Source organism: Nicrophorus vespilloides, unplaced genomic scaffold, assembly GCF_001412225.1.
Source record: "Nicrophorus vespilloides isolate i.1.1-1 unplaced genomic scaffold, Nicve_v1.0, whole genome shotgun sequence".
Taxonomy (NCBI): domain Eukaryota; kingdom Metazoa; phylum Arthropoda; class Insecta; order Coleoptera; family Silphidae; genus Nicrophorus; species Nicrophorus vespilloides.
In genome coordinates, this window is record NW_017100091.1 from 81,774 (window position 1) to 107,603 (window position 25,830).

The 25,830-nt window shown below is 36.4% G+C and overlaps 2 protein-coding genes across 12 annotated transcripts; one reads left to right on the top strand and one right to left on the bottom strand.

The window, feature by feature from the left end:
- Positions 1 to 564: 564 nt before the first annotated feature.
- LOC108567589 (acetyl-CoA acetyltransferase, cytosolic) lies at positions 565 to 2,233 on the bottom strand. Its single transcript, XM_017928142.1, has 5 exons — positions 2,095 to 2,233; positions 1,808 to 2,042; positions 1,553 to 1,752; positions 1,096 to 1,499; positions 565 to 1,037 (listed from the first exon to the last, which is right to left on the bottom strand). Exons 1-5 carry the CDS (start codon positions 2,138 to 2,140, stop codon positions 756 to 758), a joined length of 1,167 nt encoding a protein of 388 aa, XP_017783631.1. The 5' UTR covers positions 2,141 to 2,233; the 3' UTR covers positions 565 to 755.
- A 270-nt stretch (positions 2,234 to 2,503) lies between these two features.
- Positions 2,504 to 25,618, top strand: LOC108567600 (MAP7 domain-containing protein 2-like). 11 transcript variants are annotated; one of them, XM_017928172.1, is made up of 12 exons: positions 2,504 to 2,616; positions 20,884 to 20,913; positions 21,029 to 21,082; positions 21,300 to 21,806; positions 22,031 to 22,135; positions 22,580 to 23,023; positions 23,621 to 23,999; positions 24,059 to 24,494; positions 24,562 to 24,801; positions 25,118 to 25,227; positions 25,289 to 25,395; positions 25,529 to 25,618. In XM_017928172.1, the coding sequence occupies exons 1-12, from the start codon at positions 2,571 to 2,573 to the stop codon at positions 25,540 to 25,542; spliced, it is 2,472 nt and encodes an 823-aa protein (XP_017783661.1). In that variant the 5' UTR covers positions 2,504 to 2,570; the 3' UTR covers positions 25,543 to 25,618. The 11 variants fall into 11 exon arrangements, with proteins under 11 accessions (XP_017783661.1, XP_017783663.1, XP_017783665.1 ...); XM_017928167.1 differs by lacking the exon at positions 2,504 to 2,616 and adding an exon at positions 8,897 to 9,642; XM_017928173.1 differs by lacking the exon at positions 2,504 to 2,616 and adding an exon at positions 16,919 to 16,964.
- The last annotated feature ends 212 nt before the right edge of the window (positions 25,619 to 25,830 follow it).

Here is a 25,830-nt window from a genome sequence, read left to right on the forward strand (position 1 = left end):
CATTTTTTTACATACTTGCACATAATTGAAGCTACTATTCTAATTATGTTTTTAGTACTTTTCTATTAATATATAATACATAGTCAATAAATATCTATATATTCAAGTTGCTATTAATAGAGTACAATTTCCTTAGAATACGTTTGTAATAGAAACCATTAAGAAAAGTAATAAATTAATTCCTCACATAGACCAAACAAAAACATAACACTATATAATTATTTTTTTTTTTAAATACACAACAAATATCTATTAGAATTTTACAAATAATAGGAATAGGGGAAGTTGGAATTTTCATTTTAATTTAACCATCCTGAACTAATAAAGAACACGAGTACAGAAATAAGAAAATATTATAATAGAAGAATGCTCATAACTAAAACAGGTCATAAGGCATATTATTGTTCTGCAAAGTGGCTCCTTTTTTGCAATGTAAAACACTATTTAAAAAAATGAGCCGTCGTTGATCTGATCTGATATTTGTTGAGACAACTTTTATTTAAATAGGACAATGAAATCTATAGGCCAGATGCGGTATCTTTAGATTTCAATAGATACATATACTTTCTAGATATACAAACTTTATTTTAAACTTTTAAATAACAAAAAAATATATATAATAAATAGTTAAAATCCATATTTCCCTGAATGTAACGAATACTTTGTGGGAATATTCGTATCACAATTGACTATTCCCATTACTTGACTATCAACTACTTCTATATACGTGTATATATATAATATAGTAATACAATTTAAACTGCTTCTACTGCCATGGCTATGCCCATTCCTCCTCCAATACAAAGTGCGGCTACTCCTCGTTTTAGGCCCAAATGTTTTAGGTTGTAAAGCAATGTTACAAGTACTCTGGTTCCAGAAGCGCCAATTGGATGACCCAGAGCAATAGCACCTCCGTTAACATTGACTTTCTTTGGATCCAAATCCAACTCCTTAATGATAGCAACAGATTGAGAGGCAAATGCCTCGTTAATCTCATACAACTCAACATCGTCTTTGGTCCAATTTACTTTTTTCAACTGTAACAAACGAATGTTTAATAATTTGCTTAATAATACAAGACGACTATTTGAATACCAATAGTTTAATTGTTGGAATAGGAGCCACACCCATGAGCAACGGGTCGTTGCCCATCTCTGCAAAGCCAACAATACGAGCTAGTGGTTTTAAATTCTTTGATTTTACTTCAAAACCATTAGCCAGTATTACTGCAGCCGCTCCATCGTTGATTCCTGAAGCATTGCCAGCCGTTACAGTACCGTCAGACAAAAAGACTGGGTTCAACTTTGTCAAGCGCTCAATTGTGGTACTTGGTTTTGGATATTCATCCAATTTAATCAAGTCTTTTCCAACTTGAACTGGTACAATTTCATCATCGAATAAGCCTTGTTCCATTGCAGAAGCAGCCTTAATCTGAGAATTTAAAGCAAATGCATCTTGTTCTGCTCTTGATATCTTATACTTCTTAGCAACGTTTTCAGCTAAAATAAAAATCAATTAAATTTAGCTTTGTGGAGCAATTTACTTTCAGTACCAGTGATTCCCATATGGATCTGATTGATAGAATCTGTTAGACCATCCAATACCATAGTGTCTTTCAAGGTGCAATCACCCAATTTGACTCCTCCACGGATATAAATTGAATGCTCTGCTTGGGTCATACTCTCCATTCCAGCACAAAGGACAACTGAAGAGTTACCTGCCTTGATTGAAGTATAACCCAAAGTGACGGATCTATAAATGGAATGTTTTCAGAAATTGGTATTTCATAAGTTTAGGGTTTTATTACTTTAAGCCAGAACCACATAGCATATTCAAAGTGGTAGCTGGTACTTCAATGGGTATTCCGACATTTAAAGCTGCTTTTCTGGCAGGGTTTTGGCCTTTGCCTGCTGTCAGCACATTCCCTATGTATACTTCTTGGATGTCTGCAGGTGCAATTCCTGAACGTAGGATGGCACCTTTCAAAGCATGTTTAGATAAATCAAAGATGTTGATTGACGAAAATTGGCCCTTGTAGTTGCCTGCAAAACAAAACTGCTATTATTTGGGATAATTTTAGTAAGTCATTTATACCAATTGGAGTGCGGCACCCGGAAACAATGTATACGGCGTCTTCCATGTTCTTCGTTGCGTCCACACTTAAAGTATAATATATAATTGCAAAAGTATGTCGAACGCACGGCTTTTATAACATCGCAAGATCATATAAAAAACATTAGCAATGCAGGTAGCTATGTTGCCATATGCAATTTGTTTAATTGCAAAGATAAAATTAGATGCATTCATAATTCTTCGAGTGTTAACAAGCGCATTGCCGGTTTCACTCTGTATATATATATATTATTGATATGTTTATCATTAAACAATTTTTGTAATTTCATCTGCAGTGTGAATTAATTATCGCCATCTCTCGGCAGAATTTGGTAGATCAATCAGTGGAGGTGGCGACACCATGATGGTCATAAACGCCATCTTCATGGTGAAGTTTGTTGTATTATGATTGTCGTTTTCTTAAGTGTGGTGGTGCTGTAGTGTGACGGTGTGCCAAAATGGCAGAAAACGGACAGGACAATCCCGATCAATTAAAAAACATAGGTAAAGTACAAATATTTTCAATAATTTTACACCGTCGTGGTTTTTAACGTATGTCGCACCCATCCCGAGGCCAGCTCGCCCGGTCCACCCTTCATCGCGTTATATAATCCGGAAGATTCGACCATCTGTAGGTTGTTAACTCCTAGATAATCAAATTCAGGCAGATATTAAATGGAATCATTTGAATATATCCGAGGCCGTGGTGCATGGGCTTGGTTGGGATGCGTGTGACGTTGGCAAGGAATTAGTTTCCCTTCTCACCCCCTCGTTATGGTGGTGTCTGGTTTGCAAGGGGGCGACTACATCGCAGCCCTGCTCTTCTGTACACACACCTAGGCGAGAACATTTCAGGCCCCCCATCCCATTTCTTTCTGGCTAAAACTCATCATCTCATCTGCAATATGTACTGCAACTGTCCGTTCATCAAATGAGCGTTCATCTATTTGCATCAATAAAATGTCACGAATCCCATCTTAAAATACACACATCTATGCGTTGTGTGCAACGAACGTAATGTTTTACTTAGTTATTCCTCGGCCTTTTTCTCTATTCTGTTCGTTCCTCCTCTAAGCTACTTCTTCTTCTTCGACGTCTCTCTTTTCTCTTCCTCTCGCTTCTTCCTCCTGTGCTCGCTCGAGCACGTCTACCTTATTTTTGGAATCGTTCTTCGAATAGCTTCGCATATTTCGAAGTTCAATTGAACCTATGTAAATACGATAATGCACACTCCAGATCACGTTAGAACCGTCGCTGATCAAAATGTATGTTTCTATAAGTATTTATAATGATGACATACGGGTTCTAAAATAAGCCCCCAAAATACTATGACGCACGGCGCTCTCTCCTCGCGGACCTCTCATTCATGATTAGGAAGGGCCACCTACGAATACGACATGTGTTCAATCGGCTTTCCTCTGAAACTATTGATTGTTGCTCGTTATCTACAAATTTTTGGTTCCCACATGCGATATTCAACGTAGCTACATATACACACAAAATAGCCGAAAACAATCAATAGTCATTTGCATGTACACAACCAACTTTTTGATAAAGCCTTAAATTTGTTTTGGCTAGGCAGTTTCCATTAAAAACATTTTTATAAATTGTTTCAAAACTTTACAACTGCTTCTTATCTAAATAATCTGAAAATATTTGAAAAATTAATCATCTTTTTTATTCTATTAATACGAATCATATAAAAACAATATACTATTATTTCAGTACATTTAAATATTTAAAATCTAAGACACAGAAGTACTCTATCCATAAGAGAAAGATTTTAGTTAAAGTTCAACAATAAAACGCTGATGCTTAAAAGACATTTCATTAAATTCAGACTTTAGGGCGTTGTTAAATGATGTCTGCACCATCCACTCTGGTATTGCGTAATTGTAGTTGAAGAAATAATGAATTGATTTGCAGATGGAATTTATTACGAGAACTTTTTAAATCTGCAATCGAGTACCGCAGTCGACGATCAATGCTTGGTCCGGCCAGGGTTGAAATTGATAGGTTTATTATCGGTTTTATGTTTGGAAATATTATGAATCGAATAAAAGAAGAACAATTTATTGATATGATATGATAGCAATACTTTACTGCTTGATATTATGTACTAATTACTTTAGAGACAGCTGAAAATGTTGAAACTAAAATGTTGAAGAATGTTCGTGGTGTTTATTGGTGCATTTAATTGATCAATTATACAATTTTTGTTTGGAGGAAGAGGAAAAAATATATCTGTAAGAAATATGGACCGGATTTCGGAAATTATGTGCCGCCCGTAAACGTTTCTTAATTAAGACTGTCCTTAGGTATCGCCTGAAATATTAATTCGCGTTAATTAATGTTAATAACTGTAATTCCACGTTGATTTGAAGAGTCTTCGGGCATTGCGTTGCAACGCACAGTAATTGTTACGCTGTCCATTTCAATTGTTACGAAAGGAAACTTTAATTGGTGAGGTTGATACACTCCGAAAGTGATTCACGTCGCCTAGGAGAGCGCATGTATCATCAACATCATCATGATATATCCGCAAAATGTAATGAGGCGTGTGGGCGGCGCTCAAAAGCCTAGGCCAAAATTTCGTCGTGCGTACGTAACGTTTCCCATCCAAGGCCGTTCGCTTTTTGCCAAATACGAAAATATCCGCAGTGCGAGTCGCATACCCCGAAAACAAGCTCTAATTAATTAATTTTAGAACCTGGCATTGTTTGTCGACTACGGAGAGCATTATTACTATTTCGCTCTCGGATCACAGGACGGGAGAGTGGATTTGAATCGGATCGATCCTGAGCTTGTTCTATTTATAAATTGCGGCGCATTCCATTTAAACTTGGAATACAATTTTCCTCTCTTTCCTTTCCATCCACAATGCGTCTCGACGCCATCTCCGTCTCTCAATCCGCCTTTAATTAATTAGCAGCAAATGGAATGGATGTAAAAAAACAAGAAATATTGCACAAAGTTAAACCAAAAAAAAACAGACAGAAGATGGAATTCGAAAGCATAAGCTTTGTAGTAAGCACCTTAGAATGTGTATCGCTTCCATATAATTAGAGATACAGGAAACAATCAATTAATATTAGTCGCTGGAGCAGTTTTGGAAGCGATCCGGGCAACTTTCGCAAGTGGAAAATTTTCCACAAGTGTCATCATCGACCAACGCATTTATAATTTTTTTTTTTATGTTGTTGCTGCTTTTGTTAATGTTTATTTCCGCAGGTGAAATTGTTTTAGTTTCGGGTGAAAGTTTCGCGTATGTGCGATATGTGTCCACCTGTGCAACATTCGTCATCGCTGCTTATTATTTATTTAGTCCATATTTTGTTATTCAAATTACCTCCACCGTTAAAATAGTGAATCATTTTCTATTTCTTATTTTGTTGTCCACTTATCTTAATTATGCGGAAACATCGGGCTTTCCACAGATGACTCTATTTCTGTGCGCCGCGGATTCCTCCTGCTTGCCGCAGAGGATGTCATTTTAGGAATCCAATTGATTAAGCTCGTGTTGCCAGCCCATAGGTAGTTATTTTCGCGTTTACAATTTAATCAGCGCTGCTGGAATTTGCGTTCTGCCACCTTCGCTATTCCAAGGATACACTGAACAAAGTAACAATCATTTACGAATAAATCCACACAGTAAATACAGATTACTAAAAAAATAGTTTTTGAGGGCTAAACGTGTTATACTAAGGTTTTGAATATATGTAGTTTCAAGGTTTTTGCGGGTGGAACTGGGTTTCAATTGGATTGAATGGTAGTTAAAGGTATTAAAGATGGAGATAGATACATGAGTATATCAATGGTGACAACCAAGTGCGTAATGCGTTCTGATTGGAAGCTTGAGATTGTGCACGATCCATCTTGGATGTCACGTACATCATCAAATTGAACAATCACAAGTGACCAATTTCAATTTAACCATCAATTGAAGCCGTTACAAGCGATGCAAGTACCTACGTTTGCAGTCATTCGTTTTCTTACCACCTAAATTTTACGTTTCAAACTCGAACGATCAGACAGATTGGAGGCATCCATATGCATGTAACCGTAATCGTTCTCATTGTTTATGAATACGGAGCGTATACCACTTGCCGTTCTAAATTTGATGGAATAAATAACAACTGTCTAATTAACGCCTATTTTGTATATACATATATATTTGTGTACACTCGTTTAGTGTGCTGTGCGGTTTTATTCTCTAATTTGTTCCTCCTCTCTTTGCTGCGTTCATTTTTTTTTTGGCAATTCAAATTAGCCTGCTTATATAACGGTGCCTTTTACAATTGCTCTATTTACACACCCGAGGAAAAATACCGATCGCTTATGAAACCTCAAAAATTCTTTCCACTTCCGACGAAAGAGAGGGGCAATTAGAAATCGTGTTTACCTTTTTTTTTTGGTCTTCTCCTGCCTTTGTTTGATCTGCCCCCCCTGTGAGTCAAGTGCAATTGTCCAAATGCATGACTTATGATTTATTGTTACTGTTTTCGTTGTTACTCTCGACGAAGGTCAAAAACCAACGAGTTTTACACAATGGAAACTGGACATTTCCAGGAGGAAAGGCGAAATTAAGCGTTATTTATGATGTCCCGACAAAAGCCCACACGATAAAAGTTGAGACAGATCCCGAGCGATAATCGTTTCGCCATACAAAATTTTTCGGTCCTCGTCAAAACCGAAGGTTGTTCTGGCTGTATGCGACTCCTCTGCGTGATGAAATGCTTAAACCAGTTGATATTCGCCTGAGTCTTGATCCCAAGACAGGACCAGACATAGAGAATTGCGTAAGACGTTTCAATTCGGTTTTTGAAAATAATGTGAGGAGAAGAAGAAAGAGCAAAAATAAAAGATTTCTAAATTAATCCATTAGTTATTTATTGTTATTAAAGCGGTGGAAAGTTCTGAATAATTTTGTTAGGGTCTAATGATCATCACTTCAATTTTTATGATTTCTAATTTCGCTTTTATTTTTCTTCGATTCCACGCGTTTGCTTTTTTTTTTTGTTGTTACTTTATTTCTACTTCTCTCTGTTTTGAGCGTAAGTCTGATCTTTGGGTTTTTCCATTGGAATTTCTAAACGCGGCAATTAACCTCGCGTGATCGAATAATCTTATAACTGCTACACTTTTAAGTATTTGATGTCGACTTTGCCTTTTCTTTGCTTCTTTAGTATTAAATTATGTTTCCTTAGATAGTTATTGTATTTAATACTTTTTTTTTCTTCAAAAATTGTAATAGACTTAAAAGATACAGACATAAAAAAAATCTAAACAATAATTAGTACTCTTTGGATTTGGAACGTGCCAATTCAGTAACTGTTTAATTAATTCATGTTTTCATTATTTTTTTTTTTAGAAATCTTAATTAGACACGCAATTAGAAATAATCACAGTACATAAGTTTTATGTGTTCGTTTTTGTATTCATCGGAATAATAACATTTTAATTATTTACAATAACTGTTTAGGCTGGTCAAAATCAAGTATTGAAATTTGTACTATAATAATTTTTGCAACTTAATTGTGAAAGTGGAATAACATCTTTAATATTACCTGTTTTTTTAAATACTTTGTATTAGTATTCAAATTTCCTTATAGATATAAGATTTTGAGGACTTGCTGCTAATTGCAATTAGTTAAATTAGTAATGGACAATTACAAATGTTTAGTTTTAAATTTTTAATTCTGATAACAGTAATTCAACGGTTATTAGAATCGAAATTGTAATTTATTCAGCGACATGGTAGTCCATCTCCTTTTATGCTCAAGCAATCACAATACCATCAGAACCGTAAGTTCAAGGACTGGGCTCGACCTAGAATAGTCTGCTTTTTGAATTATGAATTCTTTAGAATCGGTCAGTTCGGAAACAAATCAATGTAATTTACTTTCAACGTACACTATGATAGACAATAATATCATTTATTAAAAAAAAATAATTATATAGTGAGAGCAACAGAAAACTTGTGAATTTTGTTATAAATTCTTTTGTTTTTTGATTTATTCTAGTGATTTCGAAACGGAAATAAAATATTACACACAAAAATTGGAATTACCTTTACATAGGTAATATAAGCTTATCAAAATTATGATTAATTTTTTAATAATCGTTGGATCAAATGTTCAAACGATAATTGTAACATGTATTGCGTTTGATTACATTATCTTATCTAAATTTGTTTGTTAATCCTTTTAAAAGTAATTTAGTAATACTGAATTTTATTAATCCGTATTTTAAATAAGATTTTTTTTATAGTAATTAAAAGATTGGTTTAATTAGTTGTTTAATAGACTTGTTGATGCTTGGAGGATATTACGTTTTAATGGAATCCAATTGAGGTTCTCAATTAGAAATGATTAACAATTGAGATTGAACAAGTTCTGCGTTTCGGTTGTTTTGTTGCAAGCTGTGAATCATCTATATAATATTTGGATTTGCGTAAACTCAAAGCATGTTGCAATGTGAAAAGTCATCAATTTCATGTTGCTAAGAGATAATTGCAGCGACGTTGCATTGCGATGAGTGCAGTTTAGTGGAATTTCGTAAGGCGAGACAAGAGATGGGTGATTAAAGGAGCGGGTCTGGGTAGGCGTATTGTCCGGGTCGGGTCAATTTCTGAGCGCATTAGGATAGGAGGTCGAGCAGGTCATCCAGATGGATGACCAGCGGTGGTTGCGGATGATGATGTTTGATGATGATGATGAATTGCATCAGATCAGATGATCTGACGGTTCTGGACGTGTGTCGGGCATAAAACGGTAGCGTGGCCGTCGTCGGTGTTGACGACGGACGGGCGTGCAGCTCGCGCGCGTTTCGGTCTCAGTTGCGCGGTTCGACCCATCGAAAGCGGTCCGGTTCGTACGTCTAGAGGTGTCTTCGACGATAGATACACAAAGATACACATAGATACACATCGGGGCATGCCTACCTACAATCGTGTAATGACATGACGATAAGTCGAAGAGTCGCGACTACTCCAAGGATCGATTAGAGGAGTTCAAAGATAATATACACGCATCGGGACGAAGCGGACATAAAGAGGAGAGTCTTGTACCGAGAGAGGCGAAAACATAAATAAAAATATATAAAATCCTTATATATAAAAAGGAAAGAAACAGAACGAGTAACGGGCCCCGTGCGCTGTTTGAACTTTGAGGTTCCTGATATGTTTTATTTATATCCCGTTTGAACTGCGGCCAAAGTGGACACATCGGAACCAAATTGACGGATAAAGGATATATCGAAAACAACAAATAACAAAACCAGCAGACAACAACAACAAAACATTAACACACACATCATACAGACACACATCTATTCGTGGTGGTTTGATCTTCCGGTACAACTGTAGTATTTTTGATTTCTTGTAAGAAATGCTTACGATGACCGACCACATGTTCCTGATTCCTGAAAGGGCGCTCAAGATGGACATATCGCGGCTGCAGGAAGACCTCGCGGGCCTCGACTTCGATGCGCGCCTCCTGCAGGTCGCCCCGATGGGAAACGTCTGGATCTGTAAGCCATTTGTAACCATTTTGACCCATGCATCATCATTCATATACAGCAATAAGCTGTACACAGTGTGACCTCAACCTTTAGCGAGTGCGCGAACGGCCCTTTCACCCACCACCCGCTAATTGCAAAATCAATCGGAATCGACGACGCCTATTCACTTATCATCATCATCATCATCGTTGATTTACATTCGGGTGAATCGGTTTTCATTGTCGGCTACGTAACAAATCAATGGGCACGTATGGTTGAAATGAAAGTTACTCGCCTCCCAAATACAAATACTACACCATCGCAATTCGTTCGTTTTATTTTGTCATATTCATTAATTTATTTCTGTTTTGTCAAAAAATTAGGATTAATCAATTATCTACGAAAAAGAAAATAAGCGACACAAGTAGGAAAAATAAAAACCGCCGAAACTTTCTCTCCCATGTTACACATTCCGCCAGCTCCTTCATTTTTTTTTTATTTCTCTTCACCTCGACAGATTGCTTATGAAGCCGTAGTTGCTTGTCCATTTTTTTTTTGTTCGTTTCTTTCGTCGTTGTCGTAGTAGTATTTAATTCCAAGCGATTCGCGGATGTTTCGTAATCGGTCTTTTGCATAACCGCTCTCTCCCTCCGACTCCGTCTTTCACCATCCATTTGTTTTAGTGGTATAAACCTTATTTATTATCAATGCAGCAAACGCACCTTATTTGATAAGGACTGCTCGAGTGGTTTTCTCCTACCTCCTGTTGCTCACCGTGGGTGCGGCGAAATTGTCCAAGTCTTTCTCTCTCAATTTATATATATATATATATATTATTGTTATTACAATTCACTCCATTCAATTCCAATTGAAGTCAGCATATTCAATCCGTAAGGCTTACCCTTTCAAATGTCACGACGACATCCGAGATTACACAATTGGAATAATATCTTTACATTACAATTGCTTCCATTCAATTCCAATTGAATTCCCTCGATGCGATCGATAAGGCTTTACTCTTTACAAATCCGACATGTTATTATTGTATACCATTGCACCGAATCAATTTCCTTTTTGTTGATGCAACAAATTTTCTCGAAACCAATTTTCTTGCAATACGACTCCTCAAAGCACGTCAAAGTTTATAAAGCATTTTTTTATGATGATCATAATAACAGTTGTACGTGATTAAAAACAGTTACACAATTTGCAAATTATAGTTACTAAAATTAGTTACACTAAGAATGGTGTCTTCAACTATTTACATTTCAATTACAGCAAATTGAAGCTAACCATTTTTTGTGCTTATAGATTCATTTGCGAGTTTAAATATTTTGTTGAAATGTGTCATTTCACAATGTCCATGTATAACAATTGTGTTTTTTGTTATTTGTTAACGTGTCGAAACCGCAAAGTCATTTGATTCATATTATTAATATTGTTCAATTGTGAATGGTTTGCAGTTGAATTTCGTGACCCACCTGTGGGGCACAAAATGAGTCTTAATGGAAAGAAACGATCTGCCAGATCACAAGATTTCACAACATCTTCTTCCAAGCGCCGTTGGCATTTTGTTTTTGATTCGCGGGAGTCATTTAAAATCAAATTACCCTTTTATCCAACGAATATGTATTTATTTAAAAAAAAATGGAGCGTGCTGGTGTTGTAAATTTCAAGGTATAATTTTTGTTGTTTCTTTTTAGTTTGTACAATCTTATCTCGTTGCTATAAGCATCCGACGTTATCACGTAACAACACCAGCATTTCGTTTACGCATTCGTTGCAAATATTTCGTGCTTCATTATTAATATTAACCGATAATTACTTATGGTTTATTGCCCATTGAAATTTAGTTTCTTTGGAGAAATTCTGTGGAAAATCCTTCTTCGTTTATTGTATTTGGCTTTAGAAATTCAACTGTCCATGTATATGAATGAAATTTGTTAATCTTTAAGTAGAGAAACTCTAATACTTCTTAGCATTGTACTCTATGTTAAAAATTTTACTTATCAGAGAAAACGGTAATAAGTATTTAAACATTTTCAAGGTGAAATCAATTAAAACGTGTTTTTTGGTTGAAATATTTTGATCATTTGCGCATTAGCCAATAGTTTCAAAGTACACTCGTGGATTATTCCAAACAATTTATTTAAAATCAACTATAAAATTTATTTGTGTGAGTATAAAAATCATATCGTTTCAAGGCGAAATGAGGTCTGCAGTTAAGAATGCTAATTGCAATTATGCTACAAATGAGGAAATAAGAATTGAAGCTTACAACAAAAAAAAAATGTGCGCTGTGCTGAGTAAATTGAAGGAAGTGAAAAAAACGTACACTCCTTGTTATGGACGGATTAAGTGCAATTAAGGATTGAACGTTGTCTGCTTGTAACTGAGATCGTGCAAACAAATAGCGTATTTAGCAGTATATGTGTTGTTACTAACTAACTACTATACATAGTACTAATACCAATGTATATGTTACTAACTGTTTTCTAAGAAACGAATCATTCAGAATTACTGGTACAATATATGATTTCCTGTACATGTTATTGATTACACTGTACTTTTAGGTCCGGTTTATCCATGTATCCTATCTCGTGGTAAAGCCATAAGGAATGATGGATTTAAAAAGGGGCTGTGGCGAGGAGGAAGAAATTTGTAATCGCGAGAGTCCAAGAAGGTTGAGTCTTCGAGTGCTGTGATACTACTGTGCGAAGGTTGGAAAAGTTTGAATAGATAAAAAGAAGTGCGTGTTAGAAGAAAACGAGCAAAAAAAGAAATATGTTTCTATATTATTAGAATAAGCGTTTATGTAATATTTAAAATGTTTGTAAACTTTTTTCAACTTTGTAAATCTGATATTAAAATTTACGGAAATTGATAATATTGATGATAATATAATAATTGTTAAGATTTCTCTCATCAATCTGGCAATTAAAAGCGCACTTTCATGCTTATTTATTATTATTATTTTTTCGTGTGTCGTTTCATGCTGATAAATTGGAATCGCTCGGTGGTTTCTTTATTTTCTCCCGAAGCTATTATTTCATTTCTTTCCATTTCGTTTCTGCGCTCGTGAAATTAGTAATTAAGATGGGCAATAACGAAGACTATTGTGTTCGAATTAAAAGCACTAAAACGGTCGGTGCTTTCTTTTCTTGGAGTGCATCAGCAGCAGCAGTAAAAGGAGGAGGATAAGAAAGAGGTACTACACAGCTACAGGATTGTTCATTTAATTGGGTATTCAATGTATTAGGAGGGCAATTAAAATATGAAAATATAGCTCGAATGAATTTCGAACGCAATTAAGAAGCACGAGCCGTTTTATATAAACAAACTGCTCGATTTTCTCTACCGTGTGTTCCGCATTGCTGCAGATTGTGTTCGATAAGTTCTGCAATAATCATCATTGTCGTTCCTTCTGTTTCCCAACACTGTTTATAGCTATCACAATTGTTCATAGCCTGTCTCCGGTTTTTCGTGTTTGCAGGCAATTTTTGTATGTGTGTGTGTGCTCGAAAAAAAAAACCTTGTTCTAATGCTATTATTGCGGTTACCGAGTTTCCCGTTACACTTCGCGAATTACAAACGAATTTCATCCATCGACTCGACGTATTTCAATCTTAATAACCATCTTGACATTAATTATAATCATAGCTGCAAATAGCAGATTTCAATAATAATAATAATATATACGAAAAGCGCAGTCAGGATGAAAAGAAGAAGAAGAAGAAAAAACTAATGAAATAAGGAACGAGAACGGTAATTGGATTAAATATTCCTATATACGATTATAACGAGTAGTCGTTTTGAACAAGCAAGAGGTGATTCCAATTACTTCTGTCTTTTCATCGCCGCTCCAACCAAAGTTACAATCCTTTCATTTCCTTACATCACACATCTAAAACATGGTTTTGATTTGATCCAAGAATAAAAATCTTCATTAATTACTATAATTAAGTTTCAATAATTGCAGTCAAGGTCAACAATTGAAGTTATTGTGCAAGACTGGTTACCTATAGACGCTATAAATCAATTAACGTGAAATTTACAGAATTTTGAAAACATTATTACAGCAAAATGTTGTTAAATTCAACCTTATCTACTGCATCGATTTGTTTTTCCTCGTAACCACAGTTGGGTAATTATTACGCGATCAACGTAACAACAAAAACAACCGGCAATCAATCGATAACGACTTTATCGATTGGTGTATTTATTTGTTTTGAACTTGAATCGATGCGCCTGCTGCATGAAATAATAAATGAAGCTTTGTATCGGATTAGTTCGATTGAAAAAATACAGTATAGTTTCGAAGAGAGAAAGGATGAAATTAAAAAAAAAATAAGTTATACAACGAATATCCAATTAAAAACCAATCAACTAGCGCGCGCGTTAACAATTACGTAATGCATCTGTGTATGAAACTAGCGTTAGCTTGTAAAAAAAAATATAAAAAATAATATATATAGAAACGGACGAGCGCATTCGTAGCGAACGCGGAATGCAGATGCGATGCTTTATAATATAATAATGAAGAATTCAATAGCGCAACAAAAAAAATACAAATTCATTACGTATTTTTGCTATTGCTTTCGAAATTTTGTTCTGCATTTTATTCGACCTCTGGACATTAAAACGAGTAAACACATTTGTAATGATCATTATAATTACAATCGTTTGTAGAAAAAAAATGATAATAATAATATTAAAACGCGGTGTGTAATTAGTACTGCTGTGTATATATATATATTTTTTTATTACTGTTATTATATGGAAATGTGAACTAGATCTTTGATTACTTTGTCGATTAGTATTCAGAATAATAACCATCTTTATTGAGTTACTTAGGGCTATCGACCTGCATTAGTATTCCGATCCTAGTCCTGAGAGAAGAAATAAACGGTCTTTCGAACCATTCATAGTTCTTAATGATCAGAGGCATTTTGTAATCATTAAATGTTACGTAAATGGTAACAATATTATTGCAATAATTATAGATAATAGAAGTGTGAAAATAAATTAAGATATTGATGATAAATAAGTTTTAGTTTAGTTACGTTTGATGAGTTAGAAGGAAATGATTTTTGTAATTATTTAGTAATAAGTTTAGTAAAGATTTGCAATGAAATTGAGTACTTCTGGAGGTTGTTGTTGGAAACGTGAAATTGATTCTGGATGTAGATTATTGGTGGAAAAGGGGTAATAAACAACGTTGCTTGGCGGATGGCGTTTTAATGGAATCTCGCCTACCAAATCATAATTGCAATAAAACGAGTCGAATCTCTCGCCTTACACGACGACTGAGTTAGTCACTGAAAATGGGAGTGTATATGTTAAGAGTCATCCTGCGAGGTACATGCATACGAAATGAACAATGATCAATTCTGTACTCGAAGTCCCATCAAAATTTGTTATACCATCCATCGATCGACCCACATGGACTCCATCGTGTGTGTGAGTGTGTGTTGTTTTAAGGGTGTAACAGCTGCCCTACCCACGGCCATGCAAAAACGAAAGAAACGCACGCGAACTTACCATTCCACCCATATACCATTATTAATTTCGTCTTTGGGGCCACGCAAATTGCTCTCGCGCTAATTTTCATAATGGTTTTTTCGCGATTACTGCTGTCGACTCTCTGAATAATTTAGTGCTTCTTGACCCCAACAAATCTCTGCGGTTTTCTAAAAGCGTGTTTTCACTTTTAATTAAACAGTTTTTCTCCCCCCGTTCAGGAGATAACAGATCGAAGTCACGATCTCTTCCACATATGAAATCCGCCCTGGCATTTCTTATCTAGATGACATAAGTCACAGTCTGCTGCAACGGAGCCAAGGAAAATTACTGTACGCCACGGTGTTTCACTTTTTACACGTAGATTCCTATGCTACGTGATAAAGGTTTCCAGAATAGAAATGATTTCATACGTGAGCTCAGCCATATAAAACCGACGACATAAAAAAAAAATATATATATAATAGGAGAAGAATACAACAAAGCATACGAGAACTTTCATTTGTTTCCATTATGTATTGGTTTTGATACGAGAGTCGTGATGTATCCGTTGAAGGATAAAATCCATAAAATCGAATTCAAAAATAGTTCTTCCTAATTGATTTGCGTGTGTTTCGTGGAATCTAGGTCGGGTCGAAAGCGAATCAAACGCGTCGGGGTCTCGGCCGTATCGATTCAACGTAAAAAAATTATATAACGTCTAAGTGATATCAAAATTGGTGTCGCTAGTGGGGTCGTCGAATCGATACAAATATACTATTGATCTGTCGTGGGCGATCTTTCTGTTACGACAGATAACACGAGTTCAAAATCCTTATAGGATTATTTCCTTGCCATTGCTTAGAAATTTCTACTACAGCATCATTTATCTCAAGAACATTCTAATTTACCATCGCAATTTATATTATTACATAACGATTACATAATTTGATTTTCAACTTAATTATTTAATTAGATTATCGATTTCTCAGGTGTTAGATCACTTTATGTCCATTATGTTTTTTTCTATATAATTGTTATTCAGTGAACTCGACGACATTCGCATACGAAATATCTAATTTATAAGTTGTTGACTGCATGCAATATTTTAAAACAAAGTTGATCTTCCTATTGTACAAAGGTCATTTACACGAGCTGTATCTTAAGCGAGTGGTCTTTACGAAGAATGAATATAGGCTAGTAAACGGTTTTGTTTATATCTACAAGAGGAATGATTGAATTTAACCATTTAACACTATGCCCATTGTTGGTAAATGTAGTCAAGCAAGTTATATGAGAATAAACAATTATTTATACCAATTACCGTTACGAACTAGCCCAGAGTATCAACAAATTATAGCACAGCATCGTTTCGGCCGAAGGTCAACTGACAAAACAAAATATAATAATAAAAAAAAGAAGAGATGTTGGAAAGTGTCATTAGTATCTAACAAGCGCTGAGAACCATCACGCATCTCCGTCGAGTTATAAATTATATTCTGCAGGTGCGAATTGCATTGTTGGTTACGTTGGGTGCACGCATAATTTCGGAACACCTTGAAACGTGCGGAAAAAAAATCGTTTTGAATACCTTAAGTGGGATAAATTAGAGCCGCCGTGTTTACACATGGGAACGGTCGTCGAGATTAGTTGCGAATTGTGTGCTGGAGCTCGCGTTATAGTACAGGTAGCTGCAAAACTCGTTGCGCAATCCGGTCTTCAATATTTTCGGAGAAATTGATGTGGTTTTGTTTGTAGTTGCGTGCGTACGTGTGTGAGAGAATTCGAAGCTGTCAGTGTACCTTGTGCATGGCTTAGAAAAATGATGGAGCAGCTGTGCTTCTGGAGAAGAGGTAATTAATAATTTCTAGGCGAGCACAACGAAAATTAATTGCAATTTCGCGATTTCACCTCGTTTTCCAATTTGCCGCTGCTGTTGCAAAAAAAAAATATAAAGAATGAAAAGAAGAAGTATGTATAGAAAAATAAATAGATTTGAGGAGCTGTAGAATTCGGTGCTCCTTCGGGTGTAACAAAATTACGCAATGGTTTGAGATTGAGCTCGGTTCTTCATTCTCGGCCACGGAGATAATTATAATTGGCGAATATTTATCGATGCCTTGCGGACTCGCTCCGCACGTATGTGTTAATTAATGGCTTCCATTAATCCATTTTCGAATGTTCCAACTCATTAAACTATTTCTGATGTCCTGAAGTGGACTCCTCCATTTCTTCCTCTAGGCGCAATCATCTCTCGCTCGATAATTTTATACGTATTTATAATTATTTTTTTTTGGTTTGTTTAGTCTCGAGATACGTGTTTCTAAAGACTTTCCATTTTGATTCATTTCCTGCATATGATTTATTAATAATATCACTCGGCTGAAACAGAAAACCTTCGAATATATTCCGCACTACTTACTTCTCGACACTCTTACCAAATTCCACGATCTTTTCCTTCTTCGCAAGCGGCAAGAAACCGTAGAGATTCCATATTTATTCTTCTTAATTAGACCTCTCAATTAGCTGTAATTGATCTAATTAGTTTAAACGTGTTTGTGTTGCTCCGGTTTGTTTTTCTCTGCTCTTCCACCTATGCTCTCCTAAGCAATAAAACAGATTCATCGTGGACTCGAAGTTTTAATTAAATTGAGGCCAATTAAACATTTTACAGCAAGAAAGCCAAAGAAATAAGGAATGGTAACAACAGACAGAGTCCATCATGACTTATCGATCTGCTGCACCAAATAAGCTGTGTAATTTGCCGATGAATAGAGAAGCAAGCACAGGTTAATTACATTATCCGTACATCATCTTTCGTCATTAAACTAAGATCGAAGAAATCGAGTGCTCGAAATTTTTCGATTGATTAGCAGTCACGATTATTCTTTCGTTTCTTTCAATTGCAGGATCGGGCTTTCAATTAAGGCTTTTGCGAAAGACAATTACCTATTCGAACGCATCGAATTGTAAAAATTAAATCGTCTGGAAATCGGAGCGAAAGAAGTTATGTATGCATCATTCTCAAGACATATCGAAATTTAAAACGAATTTTTTTATTAACGATTCTTGTTACGATTATTATTATTTGTTGAACCTCAACTCTGAACCCGATCGTACTGGGGTTATCTAACCGGACCCGAAATTAGTTCCAGGCTCGTACTGGAAACCTTCAGCTCTTGCAGTAAATGAAAATTCGTGTCTGTCACGGTTGTTGTTTCTTTATACATATTTTCGCTAGAGAAAATATTTATGTATTGGTCATGCCTGTAACCTTGATTGCGAAACACGATAGATCTTTAAAAAAAAGTTATTTTCTCTAATATTAACAAATATTTTCATACCATTTTTATTTTACTATAGACTCTTAATTAATGTTACTCGAAAACTTGTATTACAAAATGATGCGACTAAATTTTATGCAAATTATACTACACTGTCCTGTTACGTTAAAATAATTTGTGGCTTTGTCATAAACAAGTAAATTCATTATAAAATTGCATGATTAAAATACAAATAAAACATTCTATTCATGTAGTAACAATGGTTATGCAACTGTATTTTTATTCTGTTAATTGTTAATTATATGATAAGAATAATATTTAGAAGAAATGCAATCGAATAATAAAGGATTTGTGCAGTTGAAAAGTAAATTTAATACTAAATAGAGTTATTTGTGTTTGGCTATTACATGGGAACGGGCCGTAAATATTGTTATTGAGAAATGTATTCCCTCGTTTCGCAAAAGCAAATACTGAAATGGTATGGCTCTGAAATGGTAATTACTATTATTTTATAGCTAATTTAAAGCGCTTGAGTGTTTCGCAAGCGAGACCGAATGCATTCGTTCGCTTACTATTTTAAGGAAATGAGTAATGCCGACTGTAATGAGTAATTGAAGGAAAAAAAAAATTGTTGCTCGGTGAGCGTGGAAAGTGGAGTTTTCTGCAAATTCGCGACCGAAGGAAACGCTAGATGTTTCCAACGAATCTGAGCTCTGCTCACCGCACTTCAGCCTGTTATCTTATCAGCAGTGGGTCGAGTTCCATATATTAATATTGTTGGCCGAAAAATGATATGTTTCTCCAGTACTGAAAATGATGCAGATGGGTGCGGTGATGGCTGATTGCTCGACGAACTTAGGTTGATCGTGATCATCAGGTGGTTGATACTTGATCAACGAATCTATTGATTCGGGATAGGTCCGAACCGTGAGTGAGCTGTGGATCTCCTTATGTGTCTTGGCTATTCCTAATTAATATTCACAATAGCCAGGGACGGCGAGCGCGCGCACTTCAATCCGGACATATTATTAAAAGTTAGTTATCGTCGATTGGTCACTCGGTTTGAACGCGGCCAAATATTGGACTGCAGTTTGCTGTTCTCTGGGTTGTTCAGTTTGCTGCTTTTTTTATCATTGATTTTCTTCTTTCTCCTGATGGGTCCTCAGATGGGTGGCAGAGGTATACCCAGTTCCTCGATCGAGCACCTCAGAAGCATACTGATCTCTTCGCTGCCCGCGGAGAACATAGGGATACACGACAAAAAGAAATCAGAGCAACAGAGAGTGCGCTTTGCGTCCCATAACGCCTTAGGTGAGAGTGTTACGCATTTTCCACATTCTTCCGTGGGTTAATAGCTTCGAACTGGTTCTCCTTAATAACAAACAAACAAACAAACAAAAAATAAGAGAAGTTCCTCTCTAGTCGAAATTTAACAAACGAAACTAACAAATCCATTTTGACAGAAAAGGAAATGCATCGCGAGAGGAAAAACGCTGCGACCTTCGCGATCCCAATGAAAACATCTAGGCAATTACGTCTACCACATTATTCACATTTCCAGTGTTTCGTTGCATTCCTTCTCCCATGTCTTCTGATGTCTACCAGTTCCTTATTGCATACTTGGAAGTGCGCTTATTTTCACACCCCGACGACTCGCTACTTTCAATACACGAGAGACACTTTAATTGGCCACGTAGAGAAAAGCAATTACTAGACATAACAGATTTATTCAATTAAGACTTTATATATAGCTTAATTATGATAATATAATAACCGGCATTAAGTGCAGGGAAAAAAGGTGAAATAAAGGCCTAGCTAGGCTTCTCGGTATATACAAAATTTACGACTGTTAGCGCACGCTCCAACTCTCCAGGTTAACAGTTCAAATGCAATTATGTCTTGCATATGCTATGAAAGCGTCCGTTTTGTTACGTCGCGCCTCCTCCAGGTTTTTCCTTCACTTCTTGGCCGAGGAAAAGCAAAACCAGAATCGAAACGTGTGCGTGAAATTGTGGTGCATTCGTGTTAGGCGATGATCTGTAAGGTGTTCCACCAAGGACGCAGCTGGAATGTGTGGGTTTCGTAATAGCGGAGGCGGAGGGGGCCCCGCGCGTTCAACTTACGGTTACCTAATTCATGGCAATTCATATTAGTATTCCAATGGTAATGCTCATTGTTGGCGTCCGCGAATATCTGTATGCATATATATTTATTCGGCAAATGATTGTTGTTGAACCTGTGACAAGGAGGCGGCTAAGAGGAACCTTGACTTTGAATACGCGAACCTCGCGCCTGGATGATATTCCCTCGATTCCTGCTCGTCTTTATATTTAGATTTTCTAATATTATATACCCACGCGTTCTCGGAGGCCTCAACGTATTTGTTTTCTGTTTATTTCCTCTCATCATAGTACCACCGCGCTTTTCATTCCGACACCTAGATTCTTATCAGTTTTACTAACTGGTATCAATTTGTTTTGTTTTCCAGCTGGGTCCCGTCCATCATCTGCTGCTAAAGGTATGCGCTCATTAAAAGTTTCTACTTTCTTTTCATTTCTTTTTACATATATATTCTTTTTTTCTTTCTTTTCTATTCCATTTTGATCCGTCATTTTCTTGAAACACATATTTAGGTGGCACGATGCACTGGTTTGCATACGTGGGGCCAGACCCGCCCTTGATCGAAGGTAAATTTGCTTACCAAAAAAGAAACACAAAAGTACATGCGAAACAGCCTAACCCCAGTTCGCCGATTGATGTTGTGGAGTTTGCCTTTGTTTATTTACCCTTCGCCTATGAAACTAATACTTGCATCTTGTTTTGTTTTATTTACTTTTTGATTAACGCATGTTGCTTTTGCTCGTTGAATTGTTTTAATTAAATTTTACATTGTTGTGTTTACAGAGGATAGAGAAGCTAGAATAAGAACTCTGAAGGAACGACAGAATGAGGAACGTCAGAAGAAATTGGAAGAGATTAAGGCGCAAGCTGTGGCAGCGCAGCGGCACAAAGAGCAGAAGGAGCAAGAAAGACGGCTAAGAATGGAGGAGCTGAGGGTCAGGGAAGACTCAAGGAGGCAGCAGGTAGAGGAAAGGAAGAAGGCGATCTATGAGGCCGAAAGAGATAAGCTTGAGAGTATTCTTAGAAGGAATCAAGAGAGGGAGGCCAGAATAGAAGCCAAGAAGCGCAATGACAGGAGCTCGATGGTATTCGCGTTCGGCTCCTCCACACCCCGCATGCTTGAGCCTACAGACTCCATAGGATCGTTCTGGGGCCACAGGAGGGCCACCTCGACCCAAAACATTACATGCACTGCGGTGCCTCTCACAAGAAGACAATCCGAGAGGGAGCTCGACGGAGGCAGCAAGAAAAGGGCAACTTCGGCTGGCGGATTAGAACGTTCTGGAGAAGGTATATGACTAATAAATGTACAAGAAAAGACATAAACTGCATGCAAATGGTTATTGCAACTGATACATCCTCAGTACGCAATTTTTATTTTTCTTTTGTTGTTGTTGGCTACCTTTAGTTTCCGTAGCCTCGTCCTCTTCTATGCAGATTTGCGCGCTTTCGAAACTTATCTGAAAGATGTTCCCATATACATTTTGTAGGTTTCGGTGTTGTTTCTTTTACAGATGTTCTGCGAATGTCATCCTCTATGCACGAAATATTCAACTGGGGGAGTACGACCGCAATCTCAAACGGAAAAAAATTGACGCGCAGCTCTTCGGTCCATTTTGGTATTAAATTGTCATTGTGCAGCTGCATTCAATCAATGTTTATTCTTTATTATTATTTAGAAATATGCCTGAGCTGATTTGCTGAAATGATTCCTGCGAATTTATGTACCTCTTCATTTATTGTTTGAAGTTATTCGTTTTGTTTTGTAGTTGTCAGAACTCAATTATTGTAATTGTTATAGTAATTTTGGAATGTGTGGAGTAGTAGTTGTTTATTTTTGTCTTTGTTTTCTTTCAATTTTTTCAAGATAGTTTTGGAAAGTTTTTATTTTGTTCGCTCAGTCGTTGATTTTTTAGGTATTATTTTGCCGGCACGCTTATCTGGTGTGACACTTCTCTTGCTTTCGTTCGAGTATGACCTTTGCATGCATGTTACTAAAATTGAACGTAGTCCGCGTTGAGTGTCGGATCGTCAGTAGTACAATCTGATGTTTTCTGTTTTAGGCACACCGCCTCAGACACCGGCAGGCTGTGTCAGTGGGTACGTGGGCCGCAGAAGAACCGACTTAATGCCGACCATTCCATCGAAAGATTCGCCGTCCTCGGGCAACCGAAAGCCGTTTACTAGATCACCAGGTAGGGCGTATTCGATGTCGCGTTTAGATCAATTGTCGAAGCCACGGAAGCGGCCCGATTTGGCCCCCGTCTCTGAAACCTCATCCCCAAGACCCCTAAATCACACCCAACAATCCTCAGTCAGTCGCAGCATGAGCCACATAGCTGTCAGTAAGCTAGGACCACCCCAAAGACCTCTTCGTAAATCAGACAGCCGCAGCATGCACCAGTTGTCTGCTGGCGCCGCACCGTTGCCGCCACCGCGAACCACCCGCGCCACCCAACTGCGCCAACAGAAATTGGCCAATGCAAATGCCAGCAATCATAGCGAAGGTAAAACAATTTGAGTGCATTAATCCCTCCTCTTCAGTGGTGGTTGGTTTTACACAAAATCTCCAAAGGAATTATACACAGAACTATAAAGGAACCACGGTGGTGAAGGATTTACTAAACAAACGGTGGCTGGTGATAAAGTCTTCCTCTCTTTCATCTTCACCTCTACTAATACTTTATGATATTATCATTTTTATTGTTGCCTATCATCGCATCTACAAGTTATTAAATATGTTTCAAATTCTTATTAGAGATTGCAATACCGCAATTAGATCATTCATACAAATATTCTTTAAGATAGAACATATTCATAATAGTTAAGATATCATAGTATTGGAAGAGTAAGAGGCTAGAATTTAAAACTGAAGGGTGTGTTTGTGTGTTTTCTTTAATTTACTCACATACAATAATCGGTTTTTATTTTGTACTGCATTTCAGGTATTCATTTTTCACATGTTGATATTGCAATCTCTATTTTTCAATTGCATAATTCTTCATCGATTGCTTTATTTTTGTTTTGTTTTAAATCTCGTTGTTACTAAAATGATAAATATTTGCTTTGAATTTACGCAACTTTCTAAAACGGTCTCTTTACAGCTCCGTCAAGACCTAGCAGTTCGCTTAGTCAGCAAAGTACTAGCAGTGTAACTAGTTCTGTAAACATGCGGACCAGGCCTGTGGCCGCTCCAAGGAGGCCGCGACCTGTGAGCATAGCCGTGACTGGTGTCACTACCGTCAACAGCACACCAGAGAAAAACACTAAACCGCCTTTGCCTAAGTCAAGAAAGTCCAGCTTAGTGAAGTCTCAGGAGAAGTTGAAACGGAAGCCAGCCGCTAGCTCGCCCACAGATGCGACCCCGAAGAATATAACATCACCCACAACCAACAATCCGCCTGTTGCACAGGTCACAGAGACAAAGGTTGAGAGGGAACTTATAGACAATAAAGTTAAGGTAGAAAGTGAATCCTTAACAGAGTAAGTTATACTGAAAGAATGACTGGGAATTCGGTTTTTTTGCAATTATATTTTTTTAGGCAACTCGTCGATTTAAATCATTCAGAAGAAAATGTTAAATCCAAGCAGAGAGAAGTTGTCAAGGAGCCCACGCCACCACCAGTGATTGAAAGTACTAATGTTACTACTACTACTACAACTACTGCTTCAACTGTTACTATAACCAACAATGAGCCGCAGAAGGAAGATAAAAAGTCCGAGGAAGAAACCAGTGAAGTGGTTGACATGAGTGCTTCTATGACCAAAGTGCGTATTACCACTGAGGAGGAAGCTAAGGCTGCTTTAGCTGAAAGGAGACGTTTAGCTCGTGAGGAAGCTGAAAGACAAGCAGAAATGGAGAGGTTGCGTATCGAGGAAGAAGCCAGAATAGAGTTCGAGAGGCAACAAAAGGAGGAAGAACAACAGCGGATTCTTATTGAACAAATGAGAGCTGCCGAGCAGGAAAGATTAGAAGAAGTATTTAAATTTTAATTGTTTTTTAAATTGTTAGCAGGAATTAATTATCTAAATGCGAATGTTTTAGGCAATTCGTGAAACTCAGAGGCGAGAGGAGGAGGAAAGATTGAGAAAGGAGGAAGAACACAGGCAGAAGCTTCTCAAGGAAGAGGCAGATCGCAAAGCTAGGGAGGAAGCCGAAAGGCAGAAGGCTGAGCTTCAGGAACGTTTGAAGCACGAGGAAAAGGAAAGGGAGGCGAGGAGGAAGCGTGTGGAAGCTATTATGCTTCGCACCAGAGGGAAGAATAATAGTAGCACACCTCCACAGGTAACTAACGTTTCCTGAACAAAAATATATCGCTTTCCAAACAAACAAACAAAAAAAAAATACCGCACATCTATTTTTTTTTTTCATTTTTCATTATTTTGTATTTATAATTTGTAATCTATCATAAATTATATGTAATTCGATATTTATTGGCTCTATTAATAAATAATATTAGTTTAGTGGAACTTGAGGGAAAAAGAGATCATACATTAAAACACGCACATGCCGCTTCTGAAGTCTCACGCTTATCATTTCGCTTACTTATTTTACAATTCATCTCATGACTATCTATCTATATTGTTGTTATTTTTGGTAGACTGAAGAGCGAAACGAAGAGAATAATTCTGATAAGTTAAATGGTTCAAAGTCTGAGACATCAGAGAATGGACACAAAAATGGTAAAGATATAGAGACAGTTGACAACATGTAAGTTATACATATAATATTGGTATTTGCATATCTTTTTTATCATTAATGATCATTTTAGAATCCCAGTAGAAACTTTAAAGAATGCAAATACTGTAAATGTTGACACTTTAAGCACTGACGATACTCTAAATTCTAATAACTCTTGGCAGCACAACACGCAAAATGGTAAGTATTAAATAATAATTAAAATTTAAAAAAAAAACTAAATTAAAAAAAAAATATATATTATAATAACAAAATAGAATAATCTAATTTATATATATAGAGTCAAAAACAAATATGTATGTTGTCTTTCCAGATTTGATGATGTGAGTTGCCATGATTCTTACAATTAGGTGCTTGTATATGGTTCATGTTTTATAAATAAATTAATGTTTATTAAGTAGAATTGCCGTTTTGTCGTTTATTTCATTTTTTTATTATATCTATATATATCATTAATTTTTATAGAACAGGGATTTTCTTGATTGCAAAATTTAATAAAAATATTAATTATTTACTATTTCTGAAACAATGTTCAAATTTTGATGCAATAAAATACTTACTCTGTATTGATTATTCTGAAAAATCTTGTCGTTTTTTTTTTTTCTCTCTCTACAC